The 21,295-nt window shown below is 43.4% G+C and overlaps 1 protein-coding gene across 1 annotated transcript in view; it reads left to right on the top strand.

The window, feature by feature from the left end:
- Positions 1-21,295, top strand: part of ALK (ALK receptor tyrosine kinase) — a 767,947-nt gene that overhangs the window by 204,788 nt on the left and 541,864 nt on the right. The window contains exon 2 of the mRNA XM_030921204.1: positions 18,216-18,335. Within this exon, the coding sequence (XP_030777064.1) occupies positions 18,216-18,335 (120 nt within the window). The remainder of the gene's footprint in view (positions 1-18,215; positions 18,336-21,295) is intronic.

Below are 21,295 nucleotides of genomic sequence, written 5' to 3'. Positions count from 1 at the left end.
CAAAATAGGGATAATTAGAATCTGTAACTTATAAGATTTTTATAAGTGTATTAGCTCATTCTCACGCTTCTATAAAGAACTGCTCCAGTCTGGGTAATTCATAAAGGAAAGAAGTTTAATTGACTCACAGTTCTGCATGGCTGAGGAGGGCTCAGGAAATTTACAATCATGGCAGAAGGGGAAGCAAATATGTCCTTATTCACATGGCAGCAGGAGAAAGAAGTGCCGAGCAAAGGGGGAAAAGCTCCTTATAAAACCATCAGATCTCACGAGAATTCATTTGCTATCGTGAGAACAGCAGCATGGGGGTAACTGCCCCATGATTCAATTACCTCCCACTGGGCCCCTCCCATGACATGTGGAGATTATGGGAACTACAATTCAAGATGAGATTTGGGTGGGGACACGGTCAAACCATATCAATAAAGAATATATGAGATAATTAAAATAAAGCTTGAACTAGCACCTCGTACATAATAAGTGTGTAATAATTATTATTACTACTACTCTTACTACTATTACTTTCTACTTAGTACTACTACTTACTACTAAGTACTACTAGTACTTACTACTACTATTACTACTATTATTTTCTAAATAATTTAACCTATTGCTAGATATTTAAGTTGTTTCCAACTAAGATAGCATTTATTATTATAAAATCACTGAAGGCTGTGATTGTTCACAAACACTTTCATAACTTTTCAATATTTTCTTAGGAGAGAATCAAAGTCAAAAGTATGAACACTCTTAAATATTGCCTAAATTAGTTATCTGTCCCTATCTACAGGATAGTGCATTGTTCTTATTCTAAACAGGGGAATGGTACATCCAAATCAGAACACCCTGTTGGGCTTTCTCGTGTCTCATCCTCTCCTTACCCATTTCCATTCTCCCCACAACCCCTAGGTGACATGTGAGAATCAGAATCTCTGGGACATTTGAAACTCTTACCCTTTTAATTTCTTTATGTGCAAAATGAGAATACCAATACCTTTTTCATAGGGTTGTTGTAATAAAAAAATAAAATGATCCATGTGCATAGTAATTTACACATACTTATTGTTAGTCATTATTACATTGTTATTTAAAAAACATTAAATTTACAATTCATACTTCTACCAGGAATGTATAAGATTATCTATCTCATTGCCCTCAGCAGTGCTGAGCATAATTATTTTAAAATGTATTTTAAATTGTATTTAAATTACTAAAATATCTATTAAATTTACTTATTAAAGTGATTTTAAATATTTTCTAATTCAATAAGTGAAAAGTAGTATTCCAGTATTTTAATTTTATTTTCTTTGATTACCATTAGAGTTTTTTTTCAAGTATTTATTGGCCATTGATATTTGGATATTTGTGTGTGTGTTTATGTGTGTTTCAGCAAGAGAGAGAAAAAGAGATCAGGAGCTATATTTATTTTTACAGGTGTCTTTGTTTTGTAATTATTTTCTTTTTGAGCACGGAGGAAGAAGTTGCTCATTTGATAGTAAAAATATTATCTTTAACCTGACTACGTCTTATTCTAGTTTCATCTCCCTTTGGTCAATGTATATTTCTAAAGGCTTCCATGCCATCTGATTAATGATCTATTTTAGAGTTTTGTCCAAGAGCACTGTTAAACTTATAGATCTGTGGTCCCCGAACTTTATCTTTTTTTCATGTTAAAAAAAATCTGAAAACATTAGCCAGTCTCTTCTCTTTAGGACAACATGAAATCTCCATGATTACTCAGAGCAGATGGGGATGGAGATGGTCTGCAGCACCTTTTCTTGGGACTTGAACATGGTTGAGGGATAATGAATGTAAACAGCACAGATTGCACAATTGCCAAGTCAATGAATCTTGGACAAACGGCTAGAAGGAGGCTGAGTCCTGGGCCCAGTGCTGGATCTCTGCCCTGTCCTGCTGCTTATTCTCCAAGTCCTCTCATTGGGCCCCTAACTCGTTTTTCCATGCCTCAGTTCTCACCTTGGGAAACTGATGTATGCTTTGCTGGCTCCCAGACTGACAGCTTTTGTAGGCATTACAAGCAACTCCAAGTTCGGGCCATCTACTGTTGGCCCCTCTGATGTTGATCAGTGGTCTGCCAGGATCTACAGGCCACAGGCTCAACAAGTCCAAGCTCCCATTGCCTCTTTTTTTCAAGACAGCCCCTCCAACCCCTCCCGTTGCTGCCTGTACAGCCCTGAAAACCTGCCGGGTCCTCGTGGGTGTGTCTGGATTGCAGATCTTCCCGTTCTGCCTACAAAGTGTATGTTTCCCTCATAGGCATCACATGACTCTTCCCTGAAGTTTTAAAACTCAGAACTCTCAATGGCTGGGCACACATTTTGCCCAGCATTTTATTTTCTATAATAATAATATAAATCACATTGACTGAACACTTACTCTAGCTAGGCATTGTGCTAAGTGCTTCATAAGCACTCTCTCATGGCATCTTCAAGCATGTAAGGTTGCTTCTATTAGTGTTCTCATGTTACATAACAGGAAAGCGAAGGCTGAAGAAGTTAAATAGTTTGCCTGAGGTCACGTAGGTGCTAGTAAGTGTTGGAACTGTGAGTTGAGTTCAGGCCAGCCTGACATCTCAGCCTGTGATCTCGATTCCAAGACAACATGGTACCATCTGGGATTCCCCACCTGGCCTCCTTTTCCCTTAATCTAGTTTGCAGCCCCTTTTATAAAATCCATATCTCTTGCCACAGATCTCTGTTAAACAAGGACATTTCAAAGCTGTACGAAGACCTGGCTGCCATTTCTTTCTGCTGGGTGATACCGGCAGATCCTGATCCTGCTATACTTCATGTATGACTTCCAGGGAGAATGGCTGGGTTACTCTTCTTCAGTGCCCGCTTTCAGGGAGAGTTCCCCACCAGCCAATTGTGTATCTTCGTCTTGGGTGTCATGTTACCTATTTGCTCTGAGTAATTTCCTTCTACTTACTTCCTAGCCTCTTTCCAACCCCGTGGAAGGCTGCTTCATATTCTAGTGCTTCTCTCTGTTGGTCTTATATTCACTCCACTTGCATCAATTCATGAAGGTCAGGAACTCTAAGTCTTTATCTTTGGGGTCTCCCTTAGTCTATTCAGGCTGCTTTGAAGAAAACTCTATAGACTAGGTAGCTTAAAAACAATAGAAGTTTATTGTTCACAGTCCTAGAGATTGGGAAGTGCAAGATCAAGGTGCCAGCAGATTGAATATCTGGTGAGGGCCTGTTTCCTGATTCACAAACAGTGCCTTCTTGCTGTGTCCTCACATGGTGGAAGGAGTGAGGGTTCTCTTTGGGCCTTTTTTCTACGGGCACCATCCCATTTATCAGAGCTCTGCCAAAAGCCCGACCTCTCAAAGGCCTCACCTCCTAATACCATCACACTGGGGAGTAGGTTTCCACATGTGAATTTTGGGGGAACCATAAACATTCAGTCCACAACACTCCCTAACAGTCAGCCAATAAACACGTCTTCCTCAAGTCTTTTCACCCCAAGGGTGAGTTAAACCTAGTATAGATACAACTGCTACTTACCTCAGGGAGGAAAACTGCACAGTTCTACAAGTGTGGACAGTGAGGAAGCCATGGCTGGAACTTCTGGAGTTTGTGACAATAGTTCTTGGCTCCCCCTGCCCATTTCAGAGTCTGGGACCCCAGGGTAGGTGGAAAAGTCACTTTTGCATCTTGTTTTATTTCTCTCTCATGTTCTGACTACAGCAATTTCTTGGTAGTGGCAGATTTAATAGTCACACTTTCTACTATTTGCAAGCGACCCCAAATTACATGATATGTAATAAATTGTCATTTTGCTGAGATAAGAATTTGAAAAATCTCATGCTATGAGACTGGGTTTGGTTATAAGTCACTTAGTGAATGATTTATTGTTTTCTCCCTATTGTAGCAATGCATTTTATGGAGGTAATGATATGTTACAGCAATATTCTTGAAGATGAGGATTCCAGAAGTCTCTGGATGCATGCTGTACAAATGACCAGGGTTTACCCTGTGTGCGAGGCCCAGGGCAAAGTGAGGCCTCTCCTCTCTTCCCCTCCCATTGCTGAGTGTGAGAAATTAACAGGGAATTGACCTTACCTTCCTACAACACCTTTACAGGTCACTGACAGAACCTCCCAAGAGGTCAGGGGCGCTCTCGGTGCACAATTATAAGAGATAGATGTAGTGTTATCCAGCTAGCCCATGGTTCATTCACCTGCTCCAAATATCTTTAATGTTTAGTCCTGACTGCTTCTCTTGGGCCAAATTGCTATTGTCCTAGTGAAAATACAGATCTTTGGTTTACATTTGGAGATATTAGAGGATTTGAGGAAATATTTTCATTTTCCATCCAGAGGTTTCATGTTGTGTAAGTGCTACCTGAATGTGGCCTACCTGTATCTAATAAAATCATTAATTCAGCAGGCCAGAAGGTTTAGTTTCTGTTATACCTGTTGCCAGCAGCTCCTCATGTCCTGATGCTGCCCAGAATCTCCAGTGACAGCAAGACCCAGGAAGTCTTGGGGAGATAGAGTGCCACTTGCAGCAAAAGAGTCCATTATCTTGAAAGCCACTCCTGGAGTCATTGCCAGAAGCAATTTCTCAGAGTTTATGCTGAAACCTTGAAAGGCTTCTCCTGCCACCATGATTGAAGGGGACATGGAAGGAGCCGAGCCATCTTGGCCAGCAAATGTCAGCAGTCATGATGAGCTCCTAATCCTGATGGGACGTCTGATAAGACACTCATATGATGACAGATGAGGCTCCACACAGCAGTTTAACTCAGTCATTTGTAATCATTACTTTTTGGCCATTCAATAACCATCTGTGAAATTATTTTCTGAATTTCCCAGAGTAGAGAAAGGAACCAAGTTTTACCCCTTTTCTTTAGGGGAGCCTCTTGACAGTTACAAATGCCTTAAGGAAACTTTCTGAGGCACTCTCAGATCAACCTTCAAAGCCCCTATTCACCCATGTCACCTGCTTTGTTTGAATGGTGACACAGTGTTGGTGACAAGCACCAGGAACTTTCTGAGGCCAACATCTCTGTTGCCGTGTAGAAATGTCCCTGGGGCAAGATGCACGGTGACAGTGCATCCTGCTCTTCTCACTGTGTGATTGTGGCCACATCTCCTGACCCAGAGCTTCCTTCTCCAGCAGTGAGCTGTGGTCCCATGTGTGCTGGCCAACAGGTGTGCGGAGACACTGACCTATGGAGCCTGTCAGCACACTGAGAGGCTAGGCCAGACCAGGAGTGGCAGAAGCCCTCGGGCCAATTGCCTTTCACTGCAAGCAACCTTAACTGTTTACTCCAGTGGATCATACAAATATTATTTTCTGTGGGTATCATGATATGAAAAAAGGTGAGGAAGCGCTGGTTTAGCCTCTCTGATTTTTTGCCTTCCTCCTGTGTAAGTTGGGATTTGTTTTTCTTATCTTGTTAAACTGTTATGAGGATCAAAGTCTTATATGAAAGGGCTTTGAGAGCCCATATATTTGTGGGGTGTGTCATTGGCTACAGAGATAGAACTCTATCCCTCTATCTCTAGTTTACTTTCATTGGCTGTTTCTTTGAAAATGAGGTGGAATTCCACTTTTTTTTTAGCCTTTCCAAGTCATAAAATCAATGTACTGTACCTACTTTTAGGTTCAAGCACTTATATGACACTATAATTATGTATAGTCTTTGCTTCTTATGACTTCTGCAAGGTGCCTACCAGAGCAGAATCTGCTTACCCCTCTGTCTACTTGTGCTCAGGATACACACTAGTGTATCTGACTCCTCCTGGTCTATCCTGCACTCACATCCCAGTAGCTCCCAAATCCCCACAGGCCTGCCCTTCCTAAGGATAGCCTTTGCTTTCTCAGAGCCTGTGCTACATTTAGTGGCAGGTTCTGGCCCAGGGGTGAGGGGATCCCGAATTGCCATGATTTCAGCATGTGTATGCCAGGGTGCAAGCTCCTTTGGTGGTTTAAAAGGACGACTTACCCTCTCTGCCCTGCAGACAAATCTCATGGGTGCCGTGGAACTCTCTCCTTCCCTTCTCCTCGATATACTTCTCAGCCAAGTGCTGTCTTGTTAAGTGAGTGAAAACCAAGTCACAAACCAATATACCATAAAATGTTAACGCTGGCTTCTCTGGATGCTGGAGGTATGGGTGATATTTATTTTCTCCTTTAGACCTTCTTGATTTTTTTTCAGATTTTCTATAGTAAAACCGAAAGTGTATTTTAAATTACATTCTAAAAGATGCACTCAAGATGTGTTGCATGAAGGCAAATAACAGCTTCAACATTCCTTCACACTTGCTAGCTCCAAATTACTGCCTCTGCCTTCAGAGCCAGGCGATTTGGAGGGGGTGGGAGCTGGGAGGGAGTAGGGAGGAGGCTGCAATGTGGGCCATTGAATTTCCTCTTTTTAGACATCGCTCTGGCAGCTAATTCCAGGGTGCTCATCTGTATGGTGGCAGCGTGACTTTCATGTTTTCCCCAAGGTGTTTTATGGCCTTTTTCCAGTGGTACTTTGAATAACTTTCTCTCAGTAACTTCCAGATAGTGAAAAATATCAGATGATTCCTCTTTCCCCCTCTACATTTCTTCCCTTTTTTGTTGCAACTCCATTCCTTAATAGGCATCTCCTTGCCATCTCTTTCTTCTCCTTCCTCCCTTTTCTTTTCTCTCTCTCTCCCTGCTCTCCCCTCCCTCTTTGTCTCTCCTCACCTCATTTTTAAAGCAAAATAGAGAGACTCTGACCTTGCTGGCCCCGGCCATGGGAGAGGACAGGGAGTGCAAGCCAGGGCTTATCAGTGACCCAGATGGCTGCAGGAATAGTTCCTGAGGCGGTTTCAGCCCTTCACTTTTCCAGAAGGTAATTCAGGTTTCAGAGCAAAGGGGAGGCTGAGGTTTAGTGGCTGGATTCCAGGCTCCTTCTCTGCAGGAAAGTTGGCCAGCAGACTGAGCATCCGAGAAAAGGCAGGAGGGTCCCTGGCAAGTCAGGTCAGTCCTGTTACAGGGCAGAACCATTTTAGGTAGCAGTTTTAGATGGCCTTCTAGGTTGATCTGGAGGGATCTCTCATCCTTAGTCAGGAGAAGGCAGCAGGCATCTATGATCTGGTCACTCCTGCTGTGTTTAATTCCCTGTCCTTGTTCTCGATTGCAATCAATGTCATCTGCAAGGGGTTCTTTGCTGGACAGTGGCAGTGTGATTGGGCCATACATCAAGGTTCCTCTGTAATGCCTCACCTTTCTTGCTGGCAAATAAGGAGCCGGTGCTCCATTCTGAGAGAGACTCGAGTTTGAATAGACCCCTGCCCTCTCCAGCCTCCCACCCTACCCCACTCCCTTTAGCTAGTTAACTCTACTCCTCTGGTTAAGGGCCTCAGCTCAAGCATCAGCTTCTCAGGTGATCTTCACCTGGCTCTCATAGTGAAGTCAGATCCCTCATCATGTGTTCTCATAGGGTTGTGTCTATCTTCTTCACAATGGATAACAACAATCAAGATGTCAAAAGGACTTGACAGGTTGTTGAACGGCTAGCTGCTGCCTTCCATGCTCTAAGCTCCTCAGCCTGGAAGCTCTAAGAGGGTAGTGTGGGGTTCTGCTCGCTAATGCAGCCCAACTGCCAAGGGCAGAGCTTGGCACATAGGAGATACTCAGTAAGTATGAATGGAATTAATGAATTAATCTTAGCTCCATCCCTTTTGGCTCCAGAACCTTGCACAAGTTACTCAACCTCTCTGAACCTCAGTTCCTGCATTTGAAAATGGGAATAATAATCCCCACTCAGAAAATTGTGGGATTTGTGGGGCAATGATTGTAAAGCCCCCAGTATGGTGCCAGGCACCATGTGTAATAGGCACACATGAAGTATTGGTTTCTTTCTTAGTGAGTTTTCTTTTTTTTAAAAAACATCCCAGAGTATTGCAGCTTAAAGGTTTAAAGAACAAAAACATGTCTCCCTATTTCTTCTCCCTCCTCCTTTCTTTGCCACCTTCTCCTGTGGTGGGTGAGGCATAGAATGGGGCACAGAAGATCAGATTTTGTGATTTTTTTCACTAACGAGATGACTTTGGGTGAAGCATTGTTCCTTCCAGTGTTTCAGCTTCCTTACATGTGTGATAGGAAGACATAGATAAATAGCCTTCATAGCCCCTCCCAGCTCCCACTCTGAGTCTCTGCATGAGGTCAAGGGTAACATGGATGACTGTTGTTAACAGTGCAAGATGAATGGAAGCAACAAAGCTGATGCAGTGCCAGAGCTGGATGAAGCCAATCAGGCTGTTGGCCTATCTATTTTAATACAAGCTGAGTTTATTTTAGTAATACAGGTGAAGAGTGATTTAAAATACGGCATCATGCCAATACCCGTTAGTAAAAGCACAAGGATTTCTAGTGTACCTTTCTTCAAAAGAGCCTGAGGGCTTTGTAGATACTGTCTCATTAATTCTCTGAGCATCCCAAAAGTTGGCTGGGAAAGCATGATGAGTTCTGTATTATATGCAGAGAAACAAAGCTTGAAAAAGGTTAAGCAGCTTACCCAAAGTCACGTAGTAACACCGCTGTACCCTAGAACCCAGTTCTCTAGCACATCAGCCTATCTCTGGAAATGAGTTCAGTCATGGTGAGGGGCCTTTGTACTGACTAATGTGGCATCTGGAACTGGGACTTCTTAGAGGATAGACTCTTTATCCTGAAAGGACAGGGGTGACAAATAAAGAGGGATTGAAAGGTCTGGAAGTTAGGAGAAAGTGTTTTGTCCCTCTTTCTCCCCTCACCCTAAGCATCTTCCCTTGCACAAGCCAAGGACCAATTTCAAGGATCCAGGCATCAGGCCTTGTGGTGATTGCCATGGAAACAGTCGTGGCTGAGCCTGAGGCCCCGCAGAGCCAGCTGCCCTGATGGAAGGTGTGTGTTTCCAGTTCGACTTCCTGGTTGACCCAAAGGGATCTATTGTCCTCAGTTAGGAGAATGCAGCAAGCATCTGTGACCTGGTCAGTTTCTTTCTGCTGTATTTAATTCCCAACCCCTGTTCTCCAGGAGAATCATCACCTGCAAGGGGTTTGTACTGTAGAGTGGCATTCCTAGCTGGTCCACACATCAGAGGTCTGCAGTCATACATCCTAGTACTCACTGGCAATGTGACCTTGGGCATTTGTGCTTTCTGAGCCTCAATCTTTTCATCTGTAAAAGAGGTTAACTACCAAGGTCGTTGTAAGGATCAGAAAAGTGGATGCCTCTGAAAGGCATTAGGGAGCCCTAAGTCGTGGTGAATGTGTACACAGTTACAGTCCACTCTTCCACACTGGAGCTCCCCCCTTCCTGTGAAAGTGGGTCACACTATGCCCAGGGCACTCACTGCGTGATTTCAGGAGTCATCCTGGCAAGCATTACTTCCCAACTTGACACATCAGGTCAAGAGAAGAGACAGTTGTTCTTGGATAGTTCATAGCCTCTTGTGCAACATGTCTGGAGACTCCTGGGCCTGCTGGTGGGTGATTATCCCTACCAGGACTCTCTCACTCCAAAAGAAAAAGGTCTTTTGTTCATGGACTTGGTTTTCCAGGCTGCCCTGTCTTTGTGTCTTTGTGTCGCTTTCAGTACGTTAATTATTTAGTGCTTGGTAAAGCTCTCTGAGATCACAAGATGAAAGGCCTGGTGGCAGTTCAAAGCCTTCCTTTTGATTATTATTCCAGTCAACATATTGTGGGGGGAGAAAATAGGCTTAAGATCACAGTGGAGTAAATTTCATAAAGAGTAGAGTACAAGCAAACCACAGAAATGGACCCAAACAGATAGTCATGCTGCCCTGCTAATGGAAGCACTCAGGTCTTACAGGGGTAGGGGGTGCGGGTGTGTGAAGAATCAGGCCACCTGGAGAGTGATATTCTCTATATTGCTTTCTTGGATTAGTAAAATAAAAATGCCCATTAGTCTTCCACAGCTACCAAAAGCCAGTGTGAGTCCACCGTGAGTCCACCTTGGCTAGTAGGTAGGGCCAGTGACCAAGCACACCTGCAGCAGGGGTTCAGGGCCAAAGGAGACACTGTGGGGCTCATGGGTGAGTCAGGAGCTGCTTCCTTGGGATGCTGAAATTGTCTCTGGAAAGGTGAAAATGCAGTGACTTGGTACTATCAAATTCTGAGAGATACAGATTCTGAAGAGGAGGCATCAGCTGTCACATGGCCTTTGTTATCGGACTTTGGCCATGAATTATGAGTCACTGGTACCTGCATAGACGTGGTATCTCAACTGATGAAATAAGTCCATGCCTTGATCTGCCCCTGCCCCTGCAAAGCATGTCCTACATGACACCAAACCAAAAACAGCCTCTGTGAAATGCTTTTCTTATTTTTTTCTAAATCAATGAGCCAAAAAAGAAAAATCAACCTAAACAACAGACCTGAAGCTTAAGTTGCGTGAGTGAAATTAGTATACAATTACAATCCATCATCATTAACATGTTTGTTAAATGGCCTCAACACCACTATCCTAAGTGGTTAAGGAGGTCAGGGCCCAAGTTCAAGTTTTGTTCTGACACAACCTGAATCCCAACTCAACTGCTTTGGTGTCCAGCTCAGGAAAGACGGGGACCTTGAGGAGGAGGGATTTGAACTGGCCCTTTAAGAAGGGGTCGGATTTAGGAAAGCAGGGGGTGGAGAAGAGCAGAGATTAGCTTGGGCGTAAGTTTGGAGACTAAGGTGTAATGGGATAGAATGTGAAAGGAAGGATTCTGAATGGGAAATAAGGTTGAAAAGGCAAGCAGTGGCCAGAGTGTTTGGGCTCCAAATTTATACGCTTTAGCCATTTCTGGAGCAACCTCTTTGTGATTATTTTTTTTGGTATAGGATACCCTGCAGGTAACCAAGTCCCTAAGGGCAGGGACCAGGATAACAATTTCCTTTATTAATATTCCTAACTGTTGTGCCTTGGGAAGGGGTACATGCTTTTGCTGGGTGGCAGAGGTTGTTCACCACTGAATGAGCACAGAAATTATACATGGGTCCTCTTGGGGAGGCAGGAAATGCATGCTGAAACTAACTTTTGACAGTACAAGAGAATATTATGGGAGAGTAATTTTTGCTTCAATACTTGAGCTACCAAGAAAGAGCACAAACATCTCTGGCAGGATGGGATGGGGCTTAGAGAAAGGTGAGGCAGAGTGGGAGCTGTTTAATTCCATCCAAATTCCGCCCTTGACACTAATAGCTCCCTTCTGAATGAGCCAGCTGGAAGAAAATGTGAAAGCAAACCGTAGAGAACCAAATACGTATGAACCAGAGAGGACCTTAGCAAGCAGTGAGTTCAACCCGCTCATTTTCCAGGCCTAGAGAAGGTATGGGGAGGGCTATATGTTTAGGACAAATGGTGCATCTGCAGACTCTCTCTTTTCTCTGAAATCACATCTCTGTTTTTCAGACTAAATTAACAACATCGCCCTTCACCACTAACTCTAGGAGTCATGTAAATTTACTGAGGTTTCTTTTGCTGAACAGGTGCAGGCTCAGCCTAGTGAATACCCAAACCATTTCCCCTGGACTGCCAGTCCCAAAAAGAGGCCTGCCCTGTATTCTCTGAGAGCTGTGCCTGATTTGACATCCAGACCACTATTTATTTGGCCACAGTAAGCTTTGCTTTGTGTGACACAAAATCATTGTAAAAGAATGCATTATTAAGTGTGTTTTCAAATAAGGGGGGAAAAACAAGCAGACTGTCACTGATTGTTTTATTGTTGGAAGGAAAATAAATAAGTAAAGCGTCTACAGGCAAGGTAGGAACTGTTCCAAAGAGCGTTTAGAATGGAAGCATTTGTTACATTTTATTGATGTAGGTTTGTAAAACATGCTTGCTAGTGAGCCTGGGGCATTCATGTAAATAACCATCACACATGCACAGCTCTTTATTATTTATACTGACACAAGTATGATATATTATGTACATTGGCTTAGGAATAGATAGACATGCAGTGAGACATATAAAAATAAAGATTGGAAATGCACAGTGCCAATTGGCTGCAATTTGGGTAGTCGAGATCATGTACAGTTGGCAAAGTTAATGATTAGTGAATAATAGAGAAGCAGCTCTCTGGGAGCACTTTTGATTTCTGGACATTGTAATTATTGACACGAGATGATCCAAATATAGGAAAGGGACCAAGACTCCCCCTCATTTTGGATTCTAAAACAGAGATAGGAATATACAATTACAAGGATGGCATGACTGATATTGAAAGACTATGTCATGCACACATTGTCTCATCTGACCCTTACAAAACCCTGAGAATCTTTAGAGTATGCCCATTCTTATTCTCATCATCATTTTCAGAAAATTGAGGTTTGGTAGAGTGTATGCTTAGTCTGAAGTTAACAGCTAATAAGTGCCAGAGATAATACCTTTCTCCAGGGCTCTGGTTTCATTTATTTGATAAATATTTATTGAGTGCCTGCTGTGTGCAAGGCATGGAGACATAACAGTGATTAGTGCAGGAGGTGCACAATGAATAAACCAATATACAGAACACATATATGTGTAAGAAATAGGGCAAAGGGATGAGAGTGGCTTACAATGAGTTGTCTCTCAACAGGATGACCAGGGACGTTCTTTCTGGGGAGGTGACCTATGGACAGGGACTTGGACAGAGAGAGGGAGTGGCCATGTACCTCTGAATAGGAGGAGCTTCCTCGGCTGAGAGAACTCCCAGTGCAAAGGCCCTGGGGTGGAAATGTGTTTGGCGAGTTTGGGGAAGAGCAAGAAGACCTGTGGGACTGAGCTCCAGCAATGAGGGAAAATGGTTGCAAATGAAGTTAGAGACAGAATCAGGAGCCAGATCCTGTGGGGCCTATATAGGCTACGCTATGGCAAGAAATTTGAAAGCTCTTTCAGGGGCTGCAGTGTCAATCTAACTGCCACATAGAGAACACACTGAAGGCGACCCTTCTGGGAGCTCATAGCAATAACGGAGAGAGGTGATGAGGGAAAAGATGAGAAGGGGTAAAATTCAGGTAGAGCCATCAAGATTTGTGATGAATTGATGTGGGGTGTGAATAAAAGGAAGAAGTTAAGGATTCCTTATTGGTTTTTGGCCCGAGCAACCCAGTGAGTATTGGTAAGACTTTCTGAAATGGGGAACGCCTGGGGTTTAGGGGAAGGGAGGTCAAGTTTTTGGCTTGCTCATGATAAATTTCAGATGCTTATCAGGCAATAAAGCGGAGATTTTGAACAGGCAGTTGGATGTGTGTTCTGTTGTTCAGGGGAGAGATTGGGCTGAAGACACAAATTTGGTAATAGTAGTATGTGGATGATATTTAGAGCTATGAAACTGGGTGAGATCACTTTGAGAGAAAGTTTAGATGCAGAAAATGGCCAAGTTCTCCAACTTTTAACAATTGTCAAATAATAAAATAAAGATCCCACAGACTTTTTTTTTTTTTTTTTTTTTAAGACAAGCTTACTTACATGTCAGGCAAAGAGAAATTCACTGCATGGTTTTCCAAGTAAGAAAAGTCAGAGTTTTAAAAGCTTTACAAAGAGGGCTACAATGTGGTCCTGGTTATTTGGAATTAAAAATTGGTTATTTGAACTGAAGAGAATGAATGAATGCATAGGCTTGTGTGAGCGTGGGTAAACAAGTTCCCTTCATTGGTCAGCAAAGAGTCTTCAATTAGGTACAGGAAGGGTCTGGTGTCCCACAGTCACTTGAAATTCATGATCAGCTGGTTAGAACCACTGGGATAAAATACAATACTCAGCCATGACAATTCCTAAGCAAATGCTACTGGAAAAGGAGAAGTTTCCTCCTCTACAGTTTGGAAAATGAGGAAGATCTGGCAAAGAAGAATAAAGAGGATCTTCCCACTGAAGCAGGAGGCAACCAAAGGCTACATGGTGACCAGGATGTAAGAAATCCAAGAAGCAGGGAGTGATTGCAGGGACAAATGCTTCTGAGGGGTCTAGTGAAACAAAGACCGAGAGTTGTTCAATGTATTTGCAGCCTAGGGTTGTCGACCTTGACCTGGAGTAGTGAAGCCAATCTAGATTTTGTTGAGGAGACAGCAGCAAAGACAAATCCTTTAATAGATTTAGCTGTAAAGAAGAGCAGAGTAAAGGGACAATGACTGGAGAAGAGTGTGGCAGTCAAAGAAGCTTTTTCTTTATAAGATGGTGCATGTTTGTGTGACTGACTTGGCAGAGAGAGAAAATTGTTGATACAGGACCATTGTAATAGCAGATCCCTTAAGAAGAGACAAGACTAGCACCTAAGTGAAGAGGCTGGTGCTGTTTAAGAGTGTAGACTGTTATCCTTTACAACAGAAGAGAAGGCACTGATACCTGTGAGTGGGTAGATTGCTTCTCTTTTCTCAACAAGCTAAGAAACAAATTCATTCGCTGACAATATGGAAGCATATGGGGAACTGGAGGTTTGAGAACTTAAGAGGAAGTTTCAACTAGTTGTATTGGAAATAGAGTGAACTGAGTTAGGGAAGGCAGTGGGATTCCTGGGCCATCCTGAGGGTCTTGAGGTTTCTGGTGATGAATTTAAAATGAGGCCCATCAGCACTGTTGTGTGTTCCTCTACCCCTTTTCTCCCACTACCACATCCACCTGCTCCAGGATAATTGTAAAGAAAGAGGCAAAGAAGTTGAGCTTGTGTGCAATGGAATTATGATAGAGATGAGCCCTGGAGCTGAAGCTAAGGACATCAGGGGGATGATGCACAGCGAAAAATGCTAAGTATCAAGAGCTTGAGGTTTTCACTCTGCCTGGATACCCTGCAGTGCCTAGAAAGGGCTTAAGAAATCATCAGAAAAACAACAATTGTATCGCCAGCGAATCAATAATGCCCTCAATCCAGGTGCATTTCTTCCTCATTTCTCTTCAGGCCTTAGCTTGTCTGCCTCACTTGGGCACCTAGAAGCTCCTACTCCTATTTCCCCACTCCTTTCTCCTCTACACTTCACTCCCAAGGTCCAAGAGTCACTCTATTTGAGCCCATTGGTGTGCATTCATACTTTCACCCATGCATCTGCATTGAGGCCCATTTCACTCTGGATCCTCATATTTTCAGAATGGAACCCTGAAAACACAAGGCTTTCTTTAGCTTAAATGGATTTCTTTTGATGGCTTGGCTTCTCTTTCTGCTAGAAAATCCTTCCCTGCAGTGGTTGGGGAGGGCAAGGGTAAAGAGCGTGATGGGAACAGACAGTCTCTTGACCCTGCACTTGTTAAATGCAGAAATATTTTGTTTGTTATGTTCTGCATTGATGTGTATTCTATGAACTTTGACTAGCACTCATTTCTGTTCCAATGCTTCTGATTTGAGCAAACACCTGCCTTCATGTGGGCTTTGCTTTCCTTGATCCTTGACTTTTCAGGTGGGGAGGCTCAGCCTTTTGGCTGACCCCCGCATTAGCTCCCTAGCCTCATCCGGCTTATCACTTGCCCTCCCTACTCTGGGGGGTAAGTTTAGGGACCCTGTGAGTCCACTGGCAGGAAGATATTCTAGGAGTTTCCGTAAGGGCAAAATAAGACTTTACGCTTTTTTTCAACCCTGCAATATTTAACCCTGGGGATGTCTGGCAAGTTATTGGTGTTTTGTGATATAAAAGGCCTCTGAAGGGATGATCTGCAGTGATGTCCATGTTACCTTGCTGGGTCATGACCCAGCCCTCAGAGCCCTTCCTTTTGAAAGTTTTTTTTTTTTTTTTTTTTTTAACCCCTGAATATATTATCTGGCCCTCATTCATATTAAAGTTATCTGCCATTCTGTGCCCATTCACAGATTCATAAGTGCTTCCTGAAGTCTAGCCCTGTCTGCTTAGTTCTTCATATCCAGGAAGAAGTTAATATCATTCTCAAACTGAATAGTTCAGAAAAATGACATCACTTAGAAACAGGGAAGTATAACCTAGGCTTAGTCTTCCTGTCACTTCAAAGCTACTTAAAATTTGACATTAGCTGATGACTCAGACCTAAGCGAATTTTTATTCACATGGGAGTCATTGCAGGGAGTTGATTGTCCGAATCTTCCCAGACCCTTCCCACTTGCCCTGTTCTGAAGCATGCTTAGTGGTGACCTTCAACCTCAACCATTGTGCCATGGGGGCCCTGCCAGGCCCTGGGGAGAGCCGAGAACCACCCTGCACCAGTCTGTGGCCTGTGCAGAGTGGTGAAAGGAGCTTGGACTTCAATGTCAGTTGATCTAGTCTTTTGACCCTGATTTCCTGTCTCCTGCTGGCTGTGTGGCTGTAGTCAAGGTACCTAACCTCTTTATGCCTCAATTTTCTCAACTGCAAAATGTGGACAAATAAACTTATTCACAAGGTTACTGTGAGAAGCAAACAAAATCACACATTTAAAGCACGTAGCATCATGTCTGGTTCATATGTGCTCAATACATACTAATTTTTTAAAAGACTAATAAACTTAACCCCACCCAAAATAACCCTATGTGGCTTTGCATTCACTTCTCTGAGGCCCATTGACTGTGTGTGAAACAGAGTTGATGTGCAGGTGAAATGAGATGGCTTCTCTCTGCAACTCACGAGCACAGACTCTCACCCCTTTCAGTGCATTTCCTCTGAGCTGTTTTGCAGAAATACTGCAGAAAGACGTACCTGGCCCCAATCAATTTTGTTCTAATCTCTATAGACCAAATATAAGAGAAAAGCCAAAATTCTTTCCTAGATTCCCAGGAGCCAGTACGTCCAACTCAGATCTATGGAAAGCAGCGATTAAAATGTTTTTTAGGAAGGAGACCGTGGAGTGCCCATCCTGTCCCAGTTGCAGGGCACAAGGACCGTTAATCAGCATCACCTAAGGGCAGCCCCTGCAGGTAAAATAGTGGAGGGTTCTGGAAACAAGAGACTGCCATGGGTACCCAGGCCAGAGATTTCCTTCAGGTGTGTGAAGTGGGGTTGATACTAAAATGGAGTTAGAAGTAGGAGACCAGAACCTGCCAGTAGGAGCCAGAACTGGTGCAGGGGGTGATGTGGAAGAAACTGCAGAGCAGGCAGACCGGGAAAATGCCTCCGGAATACCTGCTGCCTGCCTGTTCTTCTTTCTCTTCTTCTCCTCCTTTTCCTCTTCACAAACTTCCTCCAAGTGGGTTAGCAGTTACCACCAGAGTAGCAGATCAGCCCATTCTCCATAGAACATGGCCTGTTGATCTGAGGCAAACCGGGGCTCAGTTCCTGCTTCCATCACTTGCCTCTCTGCATCTCAGTTGATGCATCTGTAAAATGCAGATGATCATTTCTATCTCAGAGAGCCATGGTGAATATCATGTGATATTATGTAGGTAAAGATTCCAGCATGGCGCCTGTACCGGGGAAGTTACAGAAGAAATACTACTTTCCTTCCTTCCCTCCTCCCTGCACTCAGTCTTGCCACACATGTATCTACAAAAGAGAACTAATTCTCAAATCCTTCCTTCTTTAAAAAAAAGGGCTTTGTCTGCCATAAAACATTAGCAAATAGTGATTGAGCTTGGGATTTTCTGGGAAGCACTGTGTTAGAGCAGGCAGTGTGTGATCATTTGATTTGTAGATATATTGTAATGACGTTTTACCACACAAAATCCACTTGAGGTGCTGCTAAGGACAGGAATAATGCTTCTCTGCTGCTTTTCTTTCAAGCCTTCTTTCTCTCATGCAAATCAGAAACATTAATCCTTTTGGCTTTCTGGCCTCTTGGCTTTCAGAAAACTCCAGTCACCTAGCTTCCCCTACAACCCTGAAAATAACATAATTGTTAAGAACTCATAACTTCAGAGTGCGATTTCAACCCTCTCATTGATAAGGCAATAACCCAAGCAAACAACATTAGATGAAGTAACAAGTCTGAACATAAAGTAGGGATGGAGGCATTATCTGGATGAGATGAATTGGAGTTCTCTATAAAGCTGCACAAATTATTATAGACAGAATGGACTTTGGATAGAACTCTTAGACCAAGCCATTAAGTGCCCCGGCTTCTAGTTCATCTCCCAGAGCTCCTCAGTGTGGCCTTGGTCAGAACATTGAGACCTCTTAGATCTGTCTGCCCTTGGTAGAAAATGTACGTCAGGGTCCTGAGGTCAACTCAGTCTACTAATGGCTCATTTTTTCCCCTCATCTTTCCAATGGATGTCATGAAAGCCCCTCATAAACTTCCTTTTTGACTGATATTGAGTGACAGCTAAAAGACACACCCCAAGCACATGGATCAGTGTTTTCTTTGTTTTTATGTCCAGGTCATAGCTCCTTGGAGTCACCAACAAACATACCTTCTCCTTCTCCTGATTATTTTACATGGAATCTCACCTGGATAATGAAAGACTCCTTCCCTTTCCTGTCTCATCGCAGCCGATATGGTAAGTATATGTTTAATAGTTACTTGTGATGCACTATCACTGTCTTGTAATAAGGACTCTGTGAGTTTCACTTTGGGATTCATAGTGCTCCAGGGGATTCCCTCAGTTCCCTATATACAAAAGAAGTCTTTCTGAGCCCTCTGTCTCCCAGTGATACTCAACCCACTGGACCATTCCAGCCAGGCCATTCCAGCTGTGCTCTGTATCCTCATGGGAGCCAAGGGTTTTGTTGCTGCCATATCCCTCCCACTTAGCCTTTATGGTATATAGTATTCCAGCCATCCCCTTATCAATCATTGGAGGATATGCTTATTTGCATCTTGGCTGTGGCTTGCTTTCTGGTTCTAACCCACAGCATTTCTAACAATCACTCTCTCTCTCTCTCTTTTTTTTTTTTTTAAGATAGAGTGTTGCTCTGTCACCCAGGCTGGAGTGCAGTGGTGCGATCTCTGCTCAGTGCAAGCTCCGCCTCCCAGGTTTACACCATTCTCCTGCCTTAGCCTCCTGAGTAGCTGGGACTACAGGCTCCTGCCACCATGCCTAGCTAATTTTTTTGTCTTTGTATTTTTAGTAGAGGCGGGGTTTGACTGTGTTATCCAGGATGATCTCGAACTCCTGACCTCATGATCCGCCGGCCTCAGCCTTCCAAAGTGCTGGGATTACAGGAGTGAGCCACCGCGCCCAGTCAACAATCACAATCTCTTAAGAGGGGATTATTATTATGAGCGACACAGGTCTTCCAGGGCCCCTTACAGTTGGGAGGCTTCTTAAAGTTTCCCAAACATGTGCTTTGATGTTTTCTCAGTTCATTTGATTCTGCAACAGCATCCGACATAAAGAGACCAGGTCCAATTACATTTTTACAGATGCAGAAACTAAGTTTAATAAAATCACACAGAGTGGCTTCTCCAGCTATTAAGCCAGAGTTCTTCCCCTACTTTCATTTTTTCTCCCAGGTGCCACCTACACAGCCTGGTAGGTCCTGTCCTAGGAGCCCTCAGGAGGCTGCTTTACATGGTATAAGATCCCTCCTTCTCTGTGCTCATTCAAACAGTTCATAGTAGCTGGGTCTCCGCAGTGAGGAGATTTAGAGGAGAGAAGAAGCATTTCCAAATGAACATTTTAATTCTCCTGGACTCCTCCAGGGTGAACCCCATAAGGACAGGCACTAAACTTTGCTTTCCACTTTATTCTATCACATGGAAGATATGCATAAAGACTTATTAGATTGGTGCAAAAGTAATTGTGGCTTTTGCCACTACTTTCGATGGCAAAACCACAATTACTTTTACACCAGCCTCATATTTATGATGAATGAATGCAAAAGGCCTCCAGAGATGAAACTCATTCATCAGGCCTGATTTAATTAAGTATTTATAAACCTAGTGTAGCACTGAGTTCTAGATTCCCTTCTGGGCATATTTACCTATTCCTCCATGCAGTCTATACCCTTGGCCTAAGCTATTTCAAATGCACCTAACAGAGATGTTCTACTCACTATAGAAAAGCTTCCAGTCCAAAGCCTGCTGTCCTCTCATCTATAATGCTCCTGGTTCATATTAACTGTACCTTTCTGTACCATATTTTAAACTAAAAAAAAAAAAAAAAAAAAAAAAAGCCATCAAAAACCCTAGGGCAGTTTAGAATTATCTTCTGTGCTGGCATGTTTCCTGCGACTCTTAAGCCTTGCAGGAGAGAAAGATCAGTGGTCGTCAGAAGATTCCAGATAAGAATTACTTCCTGATTTTATTTAAGCCAGACACTCAGTGTCATCTTATGATAAGGGCAAGTATCTATAAATAATTGAAATCTGGATCTTTGCATTGTTAATGCTTTGTAACCAGATTTGCAATACCACTGGTCTTCAGGTAACATTTTTGAGTTTGCTCCCAAAGTCATTCAGTATCTCTACAGGAGGACAGTTTTTATAAAATGCAGAATGCCCAAAAAAGACAGATCTACCCCCTGCATTCTGCAGAGGGCAACATATTTATTCCCTGTGGAACATCTTGTAAGTGGTTGCAGGTCAAAAGGAGAAAACCATGAAAGCTTATTAAGCTGCCTCCAACCCATGACTTGGCCCTGATAAACCCATTTGGTGCTCCCTGAGCTTCATCCTCCTTATCTGTAAAGTGAGGGTGAAATGTCATGCCACCTTAGGGGAAAGGAATCGATCTGGAGGTTTTTCAAGATCTCTTTCAAACTCTCCTCATGGCCTGGAATCCTCATGATTTCCGTTCTTGGCAGATTAGAGGACCCAAACCATTGGCAGTTACTGCCCAAGTTCTGGGTAAGAGTACCCAAGTCATCACCATTTTTGCTATTGATGTATGGGGGAAGGAGGAGCTTATTCTTCATTGGTGGTTCCTTAGCCGATCATGGTGGGCATTCCAGAGGCTTTACATCTTTCTGCCATATTTAATTCAGCTGAGACTTATGGAGACATTACCACCACCGTCATCATCTCTGTGTGCTTGGTCCTGTGCCTGATGTGGGAAGTGATGCAAACATAAAGACAGGTAAGGGTTGGCCCTGCCCTTTCAGTGCTCAGACCAGAGAAATCATTCCATAGGCAACTAAGCCCAAGTGTCCCCAGTGGGCTGACCTCAGAGCACAGATGTTAAGGACTTGCCCCAAGTCCTGCAGGTTAAGTCCACAGATGTTAAGGACTTGCCCCAAGTTCTGCCCTGCAGAACAAGCTAAAGGCAGAGCTAATGCCAAGAGTCTGGTCCCCTTAAGGATGTTGGTCGGGGCTCAGCCTACAAGTCTGTGAATCAAAGAGGCCAGCCGAGTTGGGTGATAAATCCATACCTTTCAACTGCCGTGAAAGACATTTTAAGAAATGTTAACAACTTCATTAATTTTAAGGCCTCAAACTTGGGCTGAGAAATTTGACTGGAAAATTGCTGCCTGAAGGGATCGTTCTTCAGACAGTGAGAAGTCACCAAGTCTCTGCAAGT

The sequence above is a fragment of the Rhinopithecus roxellana genome, chromosome 17 (genome assembly GCF_007565055.1).
Source record: "Rhinopithecus roxellana isolate Shanxi Qingling chromosome 17, ASM756505v1, whole genome shotgun sequence".
In the NCBI taxonomy this organism is placed as follows: Eukaryota; Metazoa; Chordata; class Mammalia; order Primates; family Cercopithecidae; genus Rhinopithecus; species Rhinopithecus roxellana.
This window is presented reverse-complemented; position numbering and strand designations above follow the sequence as displayed.